The sequence below is a fragment of the Cavia porcellus genome, unplaced genomic scaffold, assembly GCF_034190915.1.
Source record: "Cavia porcellus strain 051 isolate PalLab524CR breed Dunkin Hartley unplaced genomic scaffold, mCavPor4.1 scaffold_3, whole genome shotgun sequence".
In the NCBI taxonomy this organism is placed as follows: domain Eukaryota; kingdom Metazoa; phylum Chordata; class Mammalia; order Rodentia; family Caviidae; genus Cavia; species Cavia porcellus.
The window spans coordinates 49,580,702-49,601,580 of NW_026947486.1; the positions used below are offsets into that span (position 1 = coordinate 49,580,702).

Consider the following 20,879-nt stretch of genomic DNA (forward strand, 5'->3'; position numbering starts at 1 on the left):
CTAAAGAGCTTTATTTTGTGAAACAATTTAGAAGTGGTTTAATGGTTCCATGGAAATTTGAGAAAGTTTCTAGGGCACTGTGAGGTTCTAGAATTGCTGGGGGTCTGTTATTGAAAATCATGGAAAATGCAATTACCATAAAAATGCAGTGTTCTGTAAAATAAGTGAAAATATTATAAGAACTACTGAATAAACACTTTTTAAATAAGGCATCGCCACAAAGCAAGAGATGACTTTATTATGAAATCTGTATGCTATAAGTTATTTTAATATATTATTGTATTTACTTTGGAAAATCAACAGCGACTAATATAACTATTAGTACATATGCTTTCTCACTACAAATCTTAAGCTTACAAGTGTGAATGATTACAATGTTATGTCTCCAAACTGTGGCCTCATTCTAAGTCTATTCATATGTTCTGTCTTCTTACTTACTAAATAGTAAAATGCAAGTTTTAATAGATCACTAACATTCTTGTATAAATAATAGATGATTGCAAAAGGAAAAAAGTAAACTTTTATGCATTATCATCTTCACGTCAAACCTCTGTATATAAGAATATGTGTCAAATAGTTTTTTTCCTTGTGAGTTACATTCTAGAGTTTATTTAATGTGGGTAGTGAAGTTTTGCAGTATTGTAAACTTGAGTGGACATTTCTTTCATATTCCATGAGTATTTCACATTTGAACAAGTGCTTTCTAATAAATTTGAAAAGTGTTGAAAGACTTTTATTTTTTCAAATAAAGTAGTTTTAAATCTAAGGATATATCTATTTCAATACTAGACTAAGTGCACTCATATCTAAATCGTATTTATCAGTATGATTGTCTCTTTTAAAGTAAAATCTACTTGAAAGTTTACCAAGAGATAGAGAAGGAGGGATTCCTAGGAAAGGAAAGGAATTAACATAGAATTAAAATGCATTTAAGTACATGAACCAACTTTCAACAAGAAACACAATTATTATGTATAGTAAACATGTACTAATAAAAAAGTTTAAAAATATAAAATTTGCTAAATGAAATATCTACCAATATCTTCTTACCTCAGAATTACTACGTGAGGAAATAGACACTATTGTAGCAGAATTCTGTGGAGATTTACAAAGAGTAAGGTAATTCTATAAACTGTAGTTCAGGACAGTCTGAATTTAAGAATGCTTTGTCATAGGAAATGACACAGAAGGATTGTGTACCACTCCATACTCTTCAACTGCCCTTTTTTTTTTTCCACCCTAAACACATTTCTCCATAGGGGCTGACAAATGAAATCAGGCTCTGTAGGTAGTGGTGATGGTAATGTGGTGTCAAGTAGAACATTTAATGCTTTTTTTTGGTATGTTGTATTCAATGATGCCCTGTATAGTACAGTAATGTCTACAGATAAGAAGTGATTCAATATAGAAAGGTAGGCAATATCCTCAATTATTAAACTTAAGTTAAATAATTACCATCTCTAGACAATAGACGTCTCAATTTTATTTTGAGATCCAAACATAGCAACATGCAAAACAGAGGCTAGAAATGACATAAAATCAAATAATATTTGTAAGGATAAGTACAAAAAGTTTTACTCAAGATCGAATCTCATTATAGTAAAATGTTAATTAACTAAATGAGAAGGTATTGGGACAAAGTATAAAAATCTTGTTTTTAATGATCATAAAAAAGATTTTGTTTTAAAAAAATTTTCAAACTGTGTGCTTCCTTTTTTTCTCACCAATATATACTTGGTTTTTCAAGGTCAGTTCATTGTTAGTTTCAATGAGGAAGGGATATCTGCTGTAATAGTCACATAATATACTCTAGGAAAAATCAAGCTATCCAATTGTTTTGCATTATCTCTGCATGTATTCCCATATATTAATGAAAAGACTTCAAAACTGGGCACATAGAACCTCTAGATGATACATGTTAAACCAAATGAATTGCAAATAAAATAGAATCTCAAATCAGTAGCTATTAAAATGTTGCATGATACATTCTACATTTAACTAGTCAGTACTGTTTATTTCAAATATATTCAATTATTTACATTTCTGGTTAAACTAAAGAAAAATTAGAAAAAGCTTAATTTGTAAAGTTTTTTGAGTCATAACACAGGTAAACTTTTCCTCAAATTTGGCAAGTTTTTTTTTTCAATATTGATGACGTTTCTTATTCATTAGAAGCTATAATGTACCATACTTTAGTGAGGAAGGCAATAATGGCTCATTTAAATTATGTTTAAATTCTAAGCATATTCTCAATGGTCTGACTCGAAAAAGTGCAAAACAAATATACAAAAAGCAAACCTGATTTAACAACTATGTCAGAACTTGTGTATATAAATGAATGCTGTATATTTCACAGGCAAAAATTTAAGGATATTGTAAACTTACAATAATGTTTCCACTATTGAAAGCATTTTGGGATCTTTGGAACTGCTATTTCATATCTCACACACAGATTCTATTTTATTAATTTTCCCTCAAATGGTGATGATTCATCACCATTGAAATCATTTAAAAGAATCTCACAGGCCCTTAAAAAAATTGGAGAAAAATGTCAAAACCCATCAAAGTAACTAATTTAAATTCTATTTGAATGCTTATAAGGTATATCTTCTTTACAAGGTGTCATTTTATGTGGTACAGAATACAAAAACATACGTATAACATCAATTCCCTAAGGGAAGTAAGATAATTGACAGTAACAGACAGACAGGTACATGAATTACATAAGTACAAAGAAAACTGTGATAAGTATCAGAATAGAGGTACAATAAGTGAAGTGCAATAGGAATTCAAAATACTGCAAGATAATATCCACTTGTGATAAATATCACAACTGAACCTTGAAATATGGTATGAGAGCCAGACATATTTATATTTAATTCTGGAGAAAGTGAGGGGTCTTGAAGGTTCTCAAACATACATATTATGCGGTAAGAATTGTATTTTTATGCATTAAAAAGCGCGTTTCACCTATGTATACATAGTAAATTGTTAGAAAGATGGCAACTTTTATAATAGTCACCTAGACTTGAAATTAGAATACTGCAGGTAGGTGTTTAGAAGAGAAATATACAACATATTTCAAAAGAAAGGTCTTATACGTGAGATAGAAAACATGTAAAATACCTCAAAAGGCATTTTAGCGATAATGAGAATTTCTTGTTTTAAGCCCACCAAAAAATGCCTCTCATGTAGCCCAGTTGAATCTAACACAGAATCACAATTTAAAACTCAGTTGCAAGGGAAAGCCTATTGTTGAAAAGCTGTGTCATGGCTAACAGTGTATACATCAAAAGCAGTGGTAATCCACTTATTTAGATATAAACCACAGTAACATTTTATGCCTAGTTGAGGTTTGTGAATTGAAGTATAATGTATTTATCTATTTCATGTAAAATCACTTTAGACACTATATATGAGAATTTTAACTATAAATTATGTATATTCTCTTTACTCTGCCAATTTGCACATGGACAAGAAGACGTTATCAAGGACTTTTATGGATAATTTAAGGGATTTTAAAAATAACTCTTGCCAAGTTTCCTTTTATATAATCTAGACTCTGTTACATTAATCATATAATATTACATATGAAAAAGCATTCATTAGATTCAAAAAATCATTCTATTTTAAAGATAATATTACACATATGATGAATGCTTTGTTTTTATATATGTTTTACATTCTGTTATGGATACTTTTTTGGGTTATTTTAATTTCTAATCCAATTTGAGTTCTATTAAAGCTATTATCTAAAATAAACTATATTTTATGTTAGCTAGAATTTTGAGCATAGAATTTTGAGCACCTCCCTGACAAACACGAGGTCATGAATTCAACCCTTGGTTCCAAACAAGAAAGAAAGAAAGAAAGAAAGAAAGAAAGAAAGAAAGAGGAAAGAAGGAAGGAAGCAAACAAAAGTCTTCCCCATCTTCTCTTCACCAGGTGCCTGTAAAGCGTTGATAAATTACTTCTACAAATTAATTTAAGTTTTAGACAAGCATCTAACATATTTTAAGTGCATGAATTTTTTTCTATTAAGTGTCAGGAAAGGGATATTTTGAAAAACGTATTAGCATACAAAGTTTTCACAAATGAACAAAAACTTAAGAGATTGAATATGTTTTTATATAATATTTAGTTTAAATTTATAAAAGCACAAAAGTTAAGATTAGGAATTCCAAGATGTTTAAAGTAAATGATAAATGAACTAAGTCATAATGTAACAACTCAGACATGACACAAGAAACTTGATTTTATCCCTGATTTTTGAGCATTTAAAAATGATTTTATTATATGTGATAGCACAAACAAAATTTTTATAGACAAGGAGATATTATAGAATCCATTGTTCATTTTCTGTTAGTTGGTTCTAAATACCCTGTAATACTTTCATTCTCTTGAATGGTTTTACACTGTCTTGATATGCTTGATGCTATAGTATAGGACGTTATACTCAAGTATTTCACAGAAAGAGACACTATGGTAACTACTGTTATGTCGGGTTATCTTGTGGTGAAACACTATGTTGCTTAAATTGTTCTGTTTTGACCTGTGCTGTTGTGTTATGTCCTCTTTTATCTCAATCTCCTTTTTTAAAATTTATTTATTTTTTTAATTAAGGGAAATTAGCAGGATACATTACAGAAACAGTTTTGATTTCCTATTAACTTGATTTGAAGCCCTGTATTGCTCTCACCATCATGTTTTGACTGATTTTACTCTATTCTGTTTTGTTTAATAGTATCAAGTTTGAGGGTATAGGCAACCCTTATTATCTTCTTTTGAAGACAATAAGGTTCACTATGATGCCCATTCTGGTTTGACTATTATCTTCTTTTGAAGTCCTGTAATGTCTCTAATGTTTTGGTTTTATTGGTTTTGTTCTGTAGTATTTTGTTCAATTTTATTATACTTGATGATATAGACAATTCTTTGAAGATAGCAAGAGACATTATGGTAACCATTGTTGATCACCTTGTATTCTGTTTTTACATCATGTACTATATCTATCCTTTTGTTTTGACTGACTCTGATTTTTGTCACATTTGGTTTTATTCTCTTCAAAAAAAGTAATAAGAACTGTGGGAGTAATAAAACACAAAATGTGTAATTGTTTATTGTAAAAAAGAGAGGAAAAGAAAGTGCTCTAAAGGATATAACTGCATGTGTATTTATCTGTGTAAGATAGATGACCGTATTACCAAGTTTTTGTTGGATCATTGAACAGAACTGTTTGCAGTCTCACTGTTTGACTGTTCACTTTAATTTTGTAACTTGAACAACTATTTCTAAGATGACAATATGTAACCTATTAACTAGTGATTTCTTACTGTTCATTTTTTGAAATTCTGTATTACATGTACCCTTTTTCTGTTTCTTTTTAAATAAAATTTAAAAAAAATAATAGAAGTGTGTAATTGAAATAAAATAATGTGTGGAATTATTGCATATTACCTTATTGAAAGGCACTGGGCAGAGTACAATTACAGATTAAAATTTCCTAAATTTATACCATTTAGAATATTTCAAAATATTCTTGAATTTTACTTATGTAAAAAATCATTAAGGAAGTATAAAATTTAGTTACTAATTTAGTAAAATAAATGGTAAAATGGTAGACTTACATTTTAAATTTACTTTTTATAACTGAAATGAAGTAGTTTATCACATGTACAATTAGAAGTCTAATCTTCAAACAACACTAAAAGATTTATTGTTCTTATTAAGCCACCGCATTTACTGGGCTAGACTAGTGCTCTTACCATGAGTCATACGTCCATATCTTTACTTTGCATACAACTCCTTATTGAACTAAAATATAAGCTTTAAATGAAACACTTTGACTGTTTATTGAAGTACTTCTATACAGGGTGATAATATAACACAGTGTGATTTCACAGCAAATGGCACTGCCTCCACCATGAAAACACTACTAAGAAACTAGCAGCTTGCTAAAATAACTTTATTCTAGAGCTGACAGTGAGTCCAGAAACATAGGAACAAAGTAAATGCTCAGTCAAGAAAATGCTACATTTAAATGGTGGGAAACTTAACAGTAATTTTTATTTGTGCTTGTCACACTGCTTTCCTGGTGGCACATGAAATGGTTTTGAGGAAGTACAGTCCTAAACCCGAGTCTCTTCTGTAAACAAGTAGTAAACTGGGTTTGACATGAGTTTACAATGTTCTAAACTGTCTGGAAGCTGCTTGAGATATTGGTTTCTTTATCCCCTAAAGACAACCAAAAAAGGCACTACTTATATCTCTTGGTACAGGAAATGGTAGGAAGCAGTTGGCAAGGCTTTTGAAACTTTAAGGAGGTTGCTGATCCACAGAAACTTGGAGAAATAGATTACTGATGAAAGAATATAATTGAACAGCTAAGGATTCTGGAAGAAGTAGAAATGAAACTTAAGAAAATAAAGATATTTAAGAATAGCAACCTATATACGACAATTGATAAATAGAATGTCGACAGGCCTGGGAAAGACGTAGAAAAGGTCCAACAGAACTTAAAGCTTAAAGCCAGACTGAATATTTGCCCAAAACCGCGTAGAGTCAGACTGCAAAGACTGGAAGAGATTTTTCCTCAAATAATTAATTTTGGAAAAAATCCCAGTGTACACGAAGAAACAGAAAATATTGCCCATTCAAGAAAAAAATAATTAAGAAAATGTCTCCAAAGAAAAACATGACTGTACTTACTAAAAAAGCCTTTAAGACAGTTATTTTACAGTTTATGCAAGCCTCATAGTAAACATAAAAAAAAATGTTTAGTAGATGGACAAAAGATGAACAGAAAATGATCAAAGCATACCATTACAAAAAACCAGCACATCAAAAGGCAACACAACAAGAAAACAAGAAACAGAAGAAAAAAAAAAGAAAAAAACCCTACAAACTCTAATAGTAAGTTAGCGACCAATAATTACTTTAAGTATAAATTGATTAAATTCTCCAATCAAAAGATAGAATGGTTAAACGAACTATAAACAATCAAGCTGGGTGTGGTGGCACACACATATGAACATTAATAAAGACACTGAGGCTGGAGGATTGCAAGTTTTAGGCCACCTTGGCCAATTTAACCAGCCCCTGACAAAATATTATAAAATTCATTACATACTACAGGTCACTTTATCAAGAAGAAATAATAATTGCAGATATGTATGCCCTAAACATTCAAGTTTCTAAGTACAGTAAAACCTTGGTTTGCCAATACAGTTTATTCCATAAACATGCTTGTGATCCAAAGCACTTGATATAATCAAAGCAAATTTTCCCCCAAGAAGCAATGAAACCTCTAATTATTCATTCCACAACCCAAAACTATTCATACAAAAATAATTACAATACTTTAAGCAAAATAATGAAAAAGTACAAAACATAAAGAAAAATAAACTGACCTGTACTTACCGTTGAAAGCCTTCATTGCTGGTGTGAAGGAGACAAGAGAGATGCAGATTACGGTGTTGGAAAAATTTTACCATTACTAACAGAATCACTGCTATCTATTGGCTCAATTTTTTGTGCAGTATTAGCCATGAATCTATTCAGTCACACTTGCTTTTGCTTCTTTTTGAGGATTTTGTGGAAATATGACATGATATTTCCATTAAATAGTTTCATTACTTGCACTTTTAGAGCCTTATTCAGGTGGTGCTGAATTTTGTACTGTTTTTCAAATTTTATACATTTCCTTAATCTCATTTGAAGTGAGGGATTCTTTCACTTCCTTCTCTGCTCATGACCACTCCTCCATAACTTCTTGCTGTTGGGAGATGTTCACCCATAATTCCATAGCAAGAAAGGTCAAGAACTATTGGCTCAACTCAGATTATGTGATATTGCACATCACAAACTATTCATTTTGCAAGACATCGCTCATTTATCAAACAAATTTAATATAAATGTTTGCTCATAGAACTTTTTACTTGCAATACAAGGTTTTACTCTATGTAAAGTAAATATTTAAAATATTGAAGTGAGAAATATGTAGAAGTTATAATAGTAGTATGAGATTTTATTAACTCACATTCAACAATGGGAAGAACATACAGGCAGAAAATGAGTAAGGAAAGAACACTTGAATATTATTACAGACCTACTGGATCAACAGATATGTTCAGAAGCATCCTATCTAGTAGCAGCAGATTGCAATACAAGTCATATATCATGCCACAAAACAATTTGACAAATTAAGATGGAAATCATGTAAAATATCTATTTCAAATACTGTAATACAAAACTAAAAATCAAAAACAGGACTAAAATTAGAAATTTCACAATTATGTGTAGTTTTTAAAAAGCCACTCTTGACTCACTAATGGGATAATGAAAAAATCAAAATAATAAACAAAAACCTTTGAAATGAAATGGAAATACAATATACCAAAATTTACAGGATGCAGCAAAACCAGTTCTGCTATAGTTTGAATGTGTTCTACAAAAGTTCATGTACTGAAAACTTAATCAGCAAATTCATGTTGATATTTGAGCATAAAGTCTTTGTGAAAAAATTTAGAATTAAATGCAGTCTTGAGAGTGAGGCCTCCATATAAGTATTTATGGCTCCATTAGAGGAAAATCTGAAACCCAAGCCAGTAAGCATTCTGCCTCACTATATGATGCCCTCTGCCTCGTTTGTGTTGTCCTCTGGCTAATTATGTTATGCCCTCTGCAATGTTATAATGCACCAAATACCAGAAGTTTTCTATGCAGTGGTCTTGGACTTCCCAGCTTCGTGAACTATAAAACAAACAAACAAAAAAAAAAAAACTTCTATTCTTTATAAATTTCCTCATCTCAAATATTTTATTGTAGCAACAGAAAGTGAACTAAGAAAGAGGTCAATAGCAATAAATGACTACCTTAATAAGCAGAAAGATAAAAAATAAACAACCTAACTATACAACAACCACAAGAAGCTAGAACAAACTAAGCCTCCACATAGCAGAAGGAAAAAAATAATAAAGATTAGCAGAGAAATAAATGAAAAACATTTAGGAAACAATATAAAATATAAAAATGAAGCTGAAAATTGACTTTTTGAAAAGGTGAAATCGACAAGTCTATGGACAAACCAGAGAAAAGTAATACTGCATTAAATTACAAATGGAAGAAGGGATATTACACTGATATCAAAGAATGATAAAAAACATAAGAGTATTATGAGTTATATGAAAATCAACTGGCTAACCTAGAAAAAATATAAATTCCTGGCACATACAACTTACCATGACTGTAATATGAAGAAATGGAAAATTTGGAAAACCTGATAATGAGTAAAGATGTTGAGGCAGTAATCAAAAACATCCCAATCATAAAGCAGTAAGTCAAAAATTCAATGTGGTAAATAAATTTGGGGCTCTTCTCATCTATTTAAAAAACAAACAAAAACAAAAGAAGCAGCTAGAGCATTCATCATCATAACTGAGTGATATTATTAAATAAAATTAGAAAGAAAAAGAAATTAAGAAAACAATTCTATGTAAAGCAATATTAAGTCATGATAAAGAATAAACTTGTCCACTGAAAATCAGATAACATTGATAGAAGAAATTAAATTTCTAATAAGCAGAAGGACATACTATGTTTAGAGATCCAAAGACATATTATGAATATTAAATGAAATACATGCTACAACATAGATGAACCTCAAAAACATTATGCTAATTGATAGAAGCCAATTACAGTAGGCTACATGTTATATGATTATATTTATAGTAAATATCAATAATTGGTAAAAATATAGTGACAGCAAGTGAATTGGTGATTTTCTGGTGCTAGGATGGAGAATTGTGATATGCTAATGGTTGTATGGTTGATTTTTAAGGAGAAAAATGTTCTTAAGTAAGATCCAGAGTTGATCCAAAGATTGTGAGTTATTATTATGGTTAAACTGATTAAATAAAAATTACAGTTAAACTGATTAAATAAGAATGTGGTGTTGCTTAAATAATACTGTGAATATATTGAAACTCACTGAATTATACACTTTAATTCATGAATAGTATGTCAGTCATATCTCAATAAAATTATTTAAAATCAACAGATTACTATTATTCTATAAAAACTTGAATATTTTCCTGAGAATTATTTTGACCAGCCCTCATTTTCCTCAGACAAAAATACTATTTGTATTGGTGTATGACGCCATAGTGTTTAAAGTTTCTACAGCTATTAAACTTTAGTTATTTATTTTAAAAATTGTCAAAGTCCATAAATACTAAGATTGTTGGGCAAAACCACCAAATCGCTTGTACTGTACTAGTTGGTAAATATTCTGCCTACAAAAAGTACTTCTTAAAAGAAAGTGTTTCATAATTACCTCCTAAGATCTTACAAAGTCCATGAAAAATGAGAATTCAGTTAATTATCAAGACACAAAATCTAATAAATCCTGTATTTTTGTTGCCTTGTTCCAATATGTTTCAATGCCTTCACATAGATTATTACTAATAAACTTCCACTACAGCAGTATTTATGATGACTAGTTGGTCTCATACATGGGTAACATGAAAAGTATATGTCATTTTGGAGATTAATATGACTACAATCTGGTCCTATAAGTGGGGTTATCACAGAAGTGAGTTTTGGTATCCTGGTATAATCACTTTTATTCAGTTTCTTTAGTCTCACTTTAACATTTAATATGATACTGCCAAGAGGCTGCAAAACAGAACTGATTTGAACTACTTATTATTCTCTATAATCTCTGCAATTTAAAATCATTTTTCTAGATAACCTGGGACAAGACTATCCTTAAGGCAACTTAAGTAATAGTGAACAAAAGGTAGATATTTCTGTTGAATTCTCCCAGGGACAAACTCAAGAGATTTGCTTGCTTGCTTATAGTTTCATAGCAATAAAGATTATCAAGATGAACATAAGTTCTGTTCTATACTAATCCAAAAGTGTTAGTAAGACAGTTTAATCAATATCTTGGTGTCAAACATTCATAGACATCACTTTATTGGGCTGCATTGATTTCCCCAAATCTTATTTAACTATTAAATAAATTATTAAAAGAAAGGTGGAGTAAGTGATGCTTCAAAGGTTCTTTGAAAACACTATCATACTGCTCAGATTAAATTAACTTGAAGAGGTCTGATATAACATAAATAGGAGTATATGGCCTTTTAAAAGATATCGTAAGGTTAATAGTTGACCTCCAGTCTTCCCTCATCCAGGTCTTCACGCTATTTCTTCTTCAAATACTTTGTGATAAGTATTCCTTCAGGAATATTTTGTATGAAATGTCTACCTATCCGTAACATTGTGAACATTAAATGAAAAGGGATATATATATATATATATATATATATATATATATATATAAAATGTTATACGTATATGTAATGATAATGGTGTTTGGTATTTGGTAAGCTCTCAACAAATGGTAACATTATTGTTATTAAAATTAATAAAATATAAAATGGGTAATAAAATACAAAGAGTGAAAGGGGAGAATTTGGGGAAGATATTAATGGCATTATTCAAATCAACTTTAAGCATAGTTTGTAAATAATAAACTAAAAGTTAATTGCTATTCAATAGGAAATGTCTATTATTTATGATGCCTTAATGCCTCTTTTGTTAGGGCCAGGTGCCAGAGGGGTACATCCTATACTACATTATTGCTTTTCATTTTGAAGCAAAATCCTATAAGATGGTAAATAAAAGATGGTTATGAAATTGATAGAAAATAGCCTAGAAGCATCTTAAAGCCTAACAAACTGCTAATATCATGATTAAACTGGTAAAAAAATATAGGTAGTAACCAGGAAAATGACCAACACCCATATCTGTTTATTTAAATTTTGTAAAGCAGAATTTCAAAAGAAAGAGCTATGGCAATAAGAGATTTTCTGAAGTTGATTTACATTGCAATGTTAAAGAGATTATTCAAAGCATATCTAAATAACTGAATATGTGAAACAGTCCTAATATTTTTACTATAAATTTCTTTTCTCTATCAATACTTTACCAAAATCCACTTGCCTAATATTCTAACTAACATTCTAATAAAGCATTTACTTTCATAATAATAGCTATTATCTGAGTTACTGTAGACTTTGATTTCTCAGTCATTGATCCATAGAAAAATGATTGACTTGCCAGGATATATACCCAAAAAGGCTCCACTCATCTAGTGACATACCTTCAGACTGAAAAAAAAAAAAAAAAAAAAAAAACAGGAGTAATTTATATTTAAGGGGATGAACCTAGCTAATTTAATTTGATTTTAAATATGACAAGTGCCATGTTTTCCATAAAGCTACCACCTCCTGAACAAAATTATTTCAAATGTCAGGAGAAATTTTTCATGCCATAAAATTATTACATTTCATTGTTTTATTTGACTTTTTTTTTATTTTTGAGGCAAGGCTTTGCTATGCAGTGCAGGCTGATCTTATACTCATTTATGTATCCCAAGCTGGCCTCGAACTCATGGTGATCCTCCTGCCTTAGCCTCCCTAATACTGGTATTACAGGTGTGCACTGCCACCAAGCCTGGCACATTTCATTTTTAATCAACATTTCATCACATTTAAGCATGACAAAGTAAACAAAAGATTCCTCCAGGAGTTGAACCCAAACAGTATTTTAAAGCCAAAGTTTCAAATTATTTTAAAATGGTAGTTAAAAGACTCAGGTCTTAAGCCTAAACAGATACACAGCTTTTTAAACTGAAACACAGCTTTTAAAAAATTTATAAAATAAATATGCATGTTACCTGGTAATTGTTTTGGCTTTGTGGTAATCTCAATTGGTTTGATGATGAAAAATTTGGAGAAAAATTACTCCGTAATGGATTTGTACTACTGTACAATGTACTAGATGCTGTATGTAATGAGTTTCGTGATGTCAAATGGCAGTCTCTGTTGTGATATAGTACACTGTCTGAAAAATCTCTAATATTCACCATTTGTGAATTTGGTATATTTCTTCCTGGTCCAGGCAAAGTTGTACTTTGGTTCTCATTTTGAAGGGAACTTGCACTTTCATAATATCTTGAGTAGCTTCGTATTTGTGCTCCCATTAAAGCCAACTCCTCCTCTCTCGCATATTCATCCTCAGCATCTCCAGTTTCCATTGCAATTGACAAACAAATTCCTTCTGCTGAGCTTGGAGCCTTCTGCGTGGCACTTCCTCCAAGAATTTTCTGAGGATAATCACTTACTGCCAATGAGAACACTTCACGGATTTCCAAATTTTGTGTTCTACAGTATGGGTCTCTAAGAGCTGGCTTTTGGCCACATAAATTATGCGATGCCATACCTATATATTCAGGTTTATATGATCTTTGAATTCCAACTGGTTCAATTTTGCAAGATCGGTGACACACAGATGGTTTTTCAGATACTGTCATTTCAGAAGCTTGCACTGAAGAACTTCCATAGTTTTTCTTTGTGTGATTATATACTGAGTTTCCAGCATTTAGCACACTTGTCTGTCTTGACAAAATAATTGTTTTTTCACCTAGGAGCAGGGAGGCATTTTTACAGTGTGCTACTTGTCTTTGAACAGGAATGTGCAACTGAAACTCAGTATCATTTTTACTGGATGTTTTCTGAATAGGAGTTTTATGAGCTTCTGTAATTTGTGTATTGGTATGTTTAGTTGTCCCTTGCCTACTCAGTGAACAGGCTGGGCTATATATACCTGTTAGAATGACATCATTATTGGCTGAAGTCCAAGAAGACTGTTGGCTTGAAGGTTGAACACTGTTGCCCACATTTCTGACTGTAAGATCTGGAGCTGTCAAGGAAGTACCAGAAAGAGTTCCAGTTGTTCCTGACTCAGAATTCTTACTACTCATTTTTCTTCGCTTGTTGCCAACCCACGTCTGAAAGAATAAAAGATAGTATTATGAAATAAATTTTAAAATACATAAGAAAAAATTTGTTGTAGAATCAAAGCCTACACAAAGATAAAAGCAAAAGATTGAATAAAAGAATACTAAGTCAAATACAGTATAATAGTATATATGATTAAGGATTCACCCAATAAATATTGTTTTGTCTTTGTACCTGGAGTCAAACTCACAACCTCATGCTTACCAGGCTTGTGCCTCTGAGCTACATCCCCAGCCTCACCCAATAGTTACACATTTCTATGACTTTAACCTAAACTATTTCTATGACTTTAACCTAAAAAGTGGTCACTAATGTAAACAAAGTTTATATGTATTGATGTACATCATATATATGTAAATTTTGAAAGCATATAAAAAGAAATCACTTTTTCAATGCCATTAGGAAATATTTACTGCAGTATTAAATAAGTACACGTTTGCAGTCTTCTGACTTACAATTTATATTGAATGAATATAACTTAACTTGGTTAATTTCATGCTTCTATAAAGTCATATCATATATAGAAATATTCATTATAATAAATAATTTTGTAACATTCCTCTTTGTACATGTACCTCTCTATTAGTTCATTTGAATGCAATACTTAAAAGATTGCTAGGTATATTTTTAAGTGCAACATCCAAGAATGCTGGTGCTTTACACTCTGACTTCTTTGCAGTTCTGAGGGACCTTTAATATTCTGAGAATTAATAAAAGATAAACAATTGCCATTTTGATTTTATATTTTATGGATATTATATTATTTTTAGAAGTTTTATTTGTTAACTTTATTTTTATATTAAGGGGTTTGACCTTTAAAGTAAATTTGTAAAAGCAATTTTGTTCTAAGGATAGCAACACTTCAACATATTGCAACTTTTTTTGTTTTTGTCATTAATTTATGGTAATATTTTCATCCTTTTTTTAGATCACATTCTTTATTAGTACATGTTTGCAGTAGATAATGTTTACATTCCTTGTAGGAGTTGATATATGTCTCAATTTCTTTTTTCATCTCCTTTGCCTTCTTTTCCTTTCCTCCCTGCTCCATTCAAATCTTGATTCCCCTCCTTTTTTGTACATATTTGTAATACATAATGTGCACCTTCCTTGTAATACATAATGTTTACCTTTCTTTTTTGTACATGTTTGTAATACATAATGTTTACCTTCCTTGTATGGAGTTGCTACATGTACATAGATTTCTTAGTTCCTTTTTTTCAATCCCTTTCCTCTAACTACATCTCCATTTTCATCTCTTCATATTCTTTCCTCTTCAGAAAGATCTATCACCCTAGTTTCTAAAGAATGGTATTTTCTTCTTTACACTTTACTTACCAATTTTTTTTTTTTTTTTTTTTGTCTTTTTCCTTTTTACCGTTACCGGGGATCGAACTCACGACTGCCTGCTTGCAAAGCAGGCGCTTATGTCGCTAAGCTAAATCCCCAGCCCCACTTACCAAATTTTATAAAATGAATACACAATATTTCTATAAGAAAACATTAATAAAACTATAACTGGCATTTTGCATTTGCATTTAATTTGATTATAAAATATATTTATGTTAAGTAATTTACCAAAATTACTTATATAATTATTGTATTGAAATGTGGTTCTTCTTTAAAATACACCATAAGAAACATTACATTCTATAATGTAATTGTCAAACTTTACAGTTGTGACAAGATGCATAACAAATGAAAAACTAGCAAGACATATTGCTTCATTAAGGATTAAACAAAATAAAAACATTAAATCAACTGATCTTGAATAAATGTAGTACAGATCTGTGTAGTTCTCCTATAATCTGTTTTGGAAATCAGCCAATTTTCAGTTTCTATCAGTGTAACACACAATTTTATATACAACATTAGTATTGCTGTAATACTGTAAATTAAAGCTAACACGTTATTGAATCTCCTTTTATTGTTCTTTGTACACCTTTAGTGGGTGTTATTTTTCTAATTGTATAAATGCAGAAAGTGTGATTCAGAAGTAATAAGTAGTTTATGAAAAGATTTTTTTGTCTGGAAATACCTAAACAATGATTCAAAACCTTGATTTCTAATAGATTTCTATGTGACTTGAGGTAGGAGGATTTTAAACTCACTTTGGTTCACTTTCTTGGAATAGCAGGAGGGATAATTACAAAGAAGATAGTTATAAAAAAGAAGTATAAATATCACATGAGACAAGGGAGGAAAACTAAAAGGTATTAAAGTATACACTCAAAAGAAATATTTAAAAATATAAATGCATTAGGGGCAAGGGATTTATCTCAGCAGCGCAGTACCTGTCAACTGTGAGGTCCTGAGTTTCATTCCTGGTACCCCTCATAAAATAAAACCCAAAGCTAAGCAAAAAAAAAAAATATTGTCAATACATTGAATTTCCACTAAGGTTAATTTTACAAATATTCAAAATAATTTCTGTATTATAGATTTTCAAATAAAAAAGACAAAACAAAAGTGTGTGGAAACCACAATGTATTTGTACATTTTTTAACTATATATATATATATATATATATATATATATATATATATCACATTAAAATTTCGGTGGGAATAGAAAAAATGGTAAAATTTTAATTGAAAAGCTATTATATCAAAAGAGCACCTCTAAGCCATGTATCAGAAAAATCCCACAAACTGCCAGATTTTCATCAAACGTTACCTACTTTAACTCAGAAAGTTTAAGAACTATCTTAGTGCTCTGCCAATTTATGGCTTACTTTTATAGTTTTTATAGCTTACACATACAGATGTATATTTATTGTTGCTTATATAATTTACTAAATATTTATGTTGTGTCATTGAAAGGTGAAATGAAGTAGAATATCATGTACATACGACTCTTTCTGTCTTGTAATCTAACAACCTTATTTGTCCAGAATACCGCCAGTGTAGATGTTATAGATACATGTAGTTCACTAATAGGACGACCCTTAACATTAAAATCCACTTTTCATGATTTTGCATATAATTTGAACAAATTAGGTACAAAAACTGGAAACAACAAAAGGGAGAGACATTGGTAACTGATTGAGGCTCCTGATGGCAGGCACTCTGATAGCTCTAAAACTGAAACTTCACTTACCATGGCTCATTTAAACACAGAAAAAAGGAAAACATAAAATCACAGTAAGAAATTACTACATAGACAATCTGTGGTTCTTTAATAAAAGAAAAAATAATATCATATACTGTATCAATTTGTGAGCATTACTTTATAGAACAGTATAATAATTAATTTCCATAATGAAGACTCTGAATCAAAAAGTTCAACTGTCTTCTCTGTTGAATTATTTTTTGTTTGTTTGTTTGTTTGTTGGTACCGGGGATAAAACTCATGACCTCATGCTTGCCAGGGAGGCACTTACACTGCTGAACTAAATGCCCACCCCTCTGTTGAAGGAATTCTCTATGAAGAAAGGTACAAAAGTATATACTGAAGAAATATTTCCATCCAAAATGCTGAAAATGAAGAAAATTCACTGCCTGAGACATTCCAAGATTTGAATTAAACATTACCAAAAATTGTTCACTTATGATATCCAAAATCTATAAATTATTATTAAATGTAAATGATTTTCACTATAAATGCCTCAGTTATCAGAAGCAAAAAAAAAAAAAAAAAACTAACAATTGATTTGATGAGAGATTTCGGATAAGGAACTAAACAAAGTGATACTACATAGAAAAGGAAAAAGAGAAAGGTGTTTGAGTCATCAGTGTTTGGTGTCCATACAGTTCACTTTTGTTTTTTTCTTAGAAATTTACTTTCTCTAAATCTTATCATTTTGCTGTATCTTATTCCTTGTTCTCTGTTCTCTGTTACACCATTATGTTTTAGTTTGAATGCCTTTAAGTTTTAAATTCTCATTACATGGAGGACATAATCTTAATAAAGTGAAATTTAGGTCCTTTTGAAAAAAGACACAATAAAAACTATTCTAAATATAATAACGCTCTTTAACTAGTAGGATCTATAGACTTAGTAAAATATTTGTGGTGGAGCTGAGGAGTGATGAGTTTATAAATAACTCTTTTTTATTGAATAAAAGAATTATGGAAATTATATCAAGGCATTAATTAGGAAGACTGATTGTCTATATAGTTTATACTTTCCAGGATGGAAAGACTCCAACATGCACAATACCATGAAATTTTTTTTTTACTTTCTTTCAGCCTGTTTTTTATTTTACAGTTTAGTTTTGTTCACTACAAATAAATTCCATGACATTAGAAGTTATTATCCAGGGGCTGGGAATTTAGCTCAGCATCATAAGCACCTGCCTGGCAGGTACCAGATTGTGAGTTCAATCCCCAGTAACAAAAAAATAAATAAATAAATAATTACTATCCATCAAAGCATAAACACACTAACACAGTTTACTTGTGACTCTACATTTTAAAAATTTATACTGTGATTTTCATTGTTTATTTTATATTTTCACACAATGTGGAATGTAAACATGTGTATGACAGGAATATCAATATTCAAGAACAATGAAGGATATTACCAGGAAAAGGTTGCAATAACAAATAAGAAATACAAAAGATATCTGACAGTGCAGCTGCCTAAAGAAGACTTAAATTTGAGGCAATGGTAAGAAAAAGTGAAAAAGTAAAGCAAGGAAATTACTGTAGAAATAAAAGTCTATATGTATAATACAAAATCTCAAGTTGAAACATTCTGTATTAGATTCAAACAAGCTAGCATTTTCATTTAAAGTTCAGTAAGATAATTTTATATAGTGTATTTAGGAGGATCAGTAGGAAATATTTCTAGATCTTAGACAAATCTGAGTATGATAGTTGATTTCAGGAAATAAAAGACAGGTATCGTGGACATTTCCCATAGAATTGGTTTCATAATTACCTATTTGAAGATGAATACATTCTTTAGTCTTTAAGAAATATTTTCCAAAAATTATGGTTACTATAAGTTTTTTTTATCTTTGTGGCCTTTGAAGGTAGAAGCAGCAAAATAAACTTTAAAACAGACACACTTTCTCTGTCCCAAATTAATCAAATGAATGCCAATAATGAGAAAGCTGCTAACTTTTGATTCATGAAGGTTTCCCAACAAAAGGAGGAATTATTGAAAAGAATAAGAAAGGGCTTATGCAGTCCATAAAATACTTGACTATTTGTGTTAGATTTATCTCTTTCTTCCTTTCTGTCACTTTCTTGTTTTCTTTCATGAATGTGTAGCAGCTAATTTTTTACCCAAATGAATAACTATAATTTTGATTATATCTAGTCCTTAGCTGCTAGTCTTTAAAATGCATGTATATCGCTTAGAAGGATATATTCATAAAACAGACTAGGCATTCCTGAAAAGACAAAAATACTAAAGTCATAAATGCCCAAGGAAAAAAATCAAACACAAAAAGAAAGCTATAGACACAGAATTCCTTCAGAAAAATGCCTGTTTTACTATCTTGTAGTGCTGAAGGTTATTTCAGAGTTACTTGAGGTTAAAAAAGCATGAGCTAAGCTTAAAGGATATTTCTTGAAGAGCTAAGATATTTAAAAGATATGTTTGTGCTACAGATGTTTTAGTGTTTTCAAGACATTTATAAAAACAAATATATGGTAAATGATTATTTGTTATTAAGAATTAATATTTTCGTAACAGGGGAATGAAGTTGATTATAAAGTTAGTTACTTCATACCCTGAATATTTTTTCTCATATTAAGCAAATATTATTAGTCATTAAAGGCTATAAATTGGAGTGCAACACTTCAGTACTTACCCTGACTACACTGAAGTCCAGCTTAGTCTCCTGTGCACACTGTAATATGAGCTGAAAGCAATTTTTACTTTGATTTGTCATTCCATTTTCATAATAACGCTGTAAAATCCTTTGTTGTTCTACAGTAAATACTGAACGTAGATTCATCTAAAAATAAAAGAAGATACTCTGAAAATTGTAATAAAAATTTTATGTCTAGAATTTATACACTTTGTTTTTCAGTACAATTTCAGTGCTTCCAAACTGCAGTATTTTTAGTGGGAAATAATTTGTGTGTTAATGGGTGACAGATTCTTATTAAATTTATATATTTAATAAAAACACATACTGAATTTGTTCAGAAAAATAACAACATTAAAGAAAGCAAAAAGAATATGCCTTATCTAGTTAGAGTAATTGCATAGGGCAAAAATCGTTTCTTTCTCTGAAATATTTATGGTTTGGAAAATCAGAAACAGTGCCAGTCATACATGATCAATTATCAACAGGGACTTGTCATCTTTGTCAAGAAAAGCAACTCGCACACGTCTAACGATCAGAAGCCATGCTCTAGAACTAAAGGATACTTTTAGTTTTCTTTCTGAAACTTAAGGGATTCTTTGTATATATTAAAGCAAAACCTCCCTTTAAAACTTAAAACTAGAAAGGAAGATGTAATACAAGTGATATTATGTAAAATTCATTACTTTAATAACTACTATATAAAACAAGATTAAAAGTCACATATATTTCATTAAATAAAACTGTGCAAAAACTATACAATTTTTAATTAAATAGGTACCAAAAAATTATATAACACAAGATAAAAATACTTTATTTTTTTGCCTGTAGGGCAACACCTGAATCTCATGAGTGAAAGGCTGATTGAACCTACTTTAAAAAACATTAATTATTGTAGCAATCTTTATAGTGTATCTTTGTAATTTGATTAAGAGATTTTCAGATTCTTTTTGAAAGCTATCACATTAAGATTGTTAATCCTAATAGTTGACTTACACAAAATATTTCCTAAGGGAAGTATCTCTTTTAAATTTGGAAAACAGCAATAGAAAAAACACTTTAAGACTCATCAAACCACTTTCTGTAGTATACTGTGTATGGAATCAATAAAGTAGTTGACATGGAAATAAAGAACAATTTCCCTTCCTATAAGTACTTTGAACAATAAAACTATCTAATAAAGTGTCAGACAACCATACACTGCAGTTTGCATACCTGGTTATCCCACTCACATAAACATTTTCTAAGTA

General features: G+C 30.2%; 1 protein-coding gene across 4 annotated transcripts in view; it reads right to left on the reverse strand.

The window, feature by feature from the left end:
* Positions 1-20,879, reverse strand: part of Hdx (highly divergent homeobox) — a 202,314-nt gene that overhangs the window by 168,382 nt on the left and 13,053 nt on the right. For all 4 annotated transcript variants that reach the window (XR_010046604.1, XM_063246139.1, XM_003470966.5 and 1 more), the window contains 2 exons: positions 19,630-19,776; positions 12,743-13,855 (listed from right to left, as the gene is read on the reverse strand). Coding sequence is in view for 3 of the 4 variants with exons in the window: in XM_063246139.1 (XP_063102209.1) it covers positions 12,743-13,855; positions 19,630-19,776 (1,260 nt within the window). In the remaining variant the exon portion in view is untranslated. The remainder of the gene's footprint in view (positions 1-12,742; positions 13,856-19,629; positions 19,777-20,879) is intronic.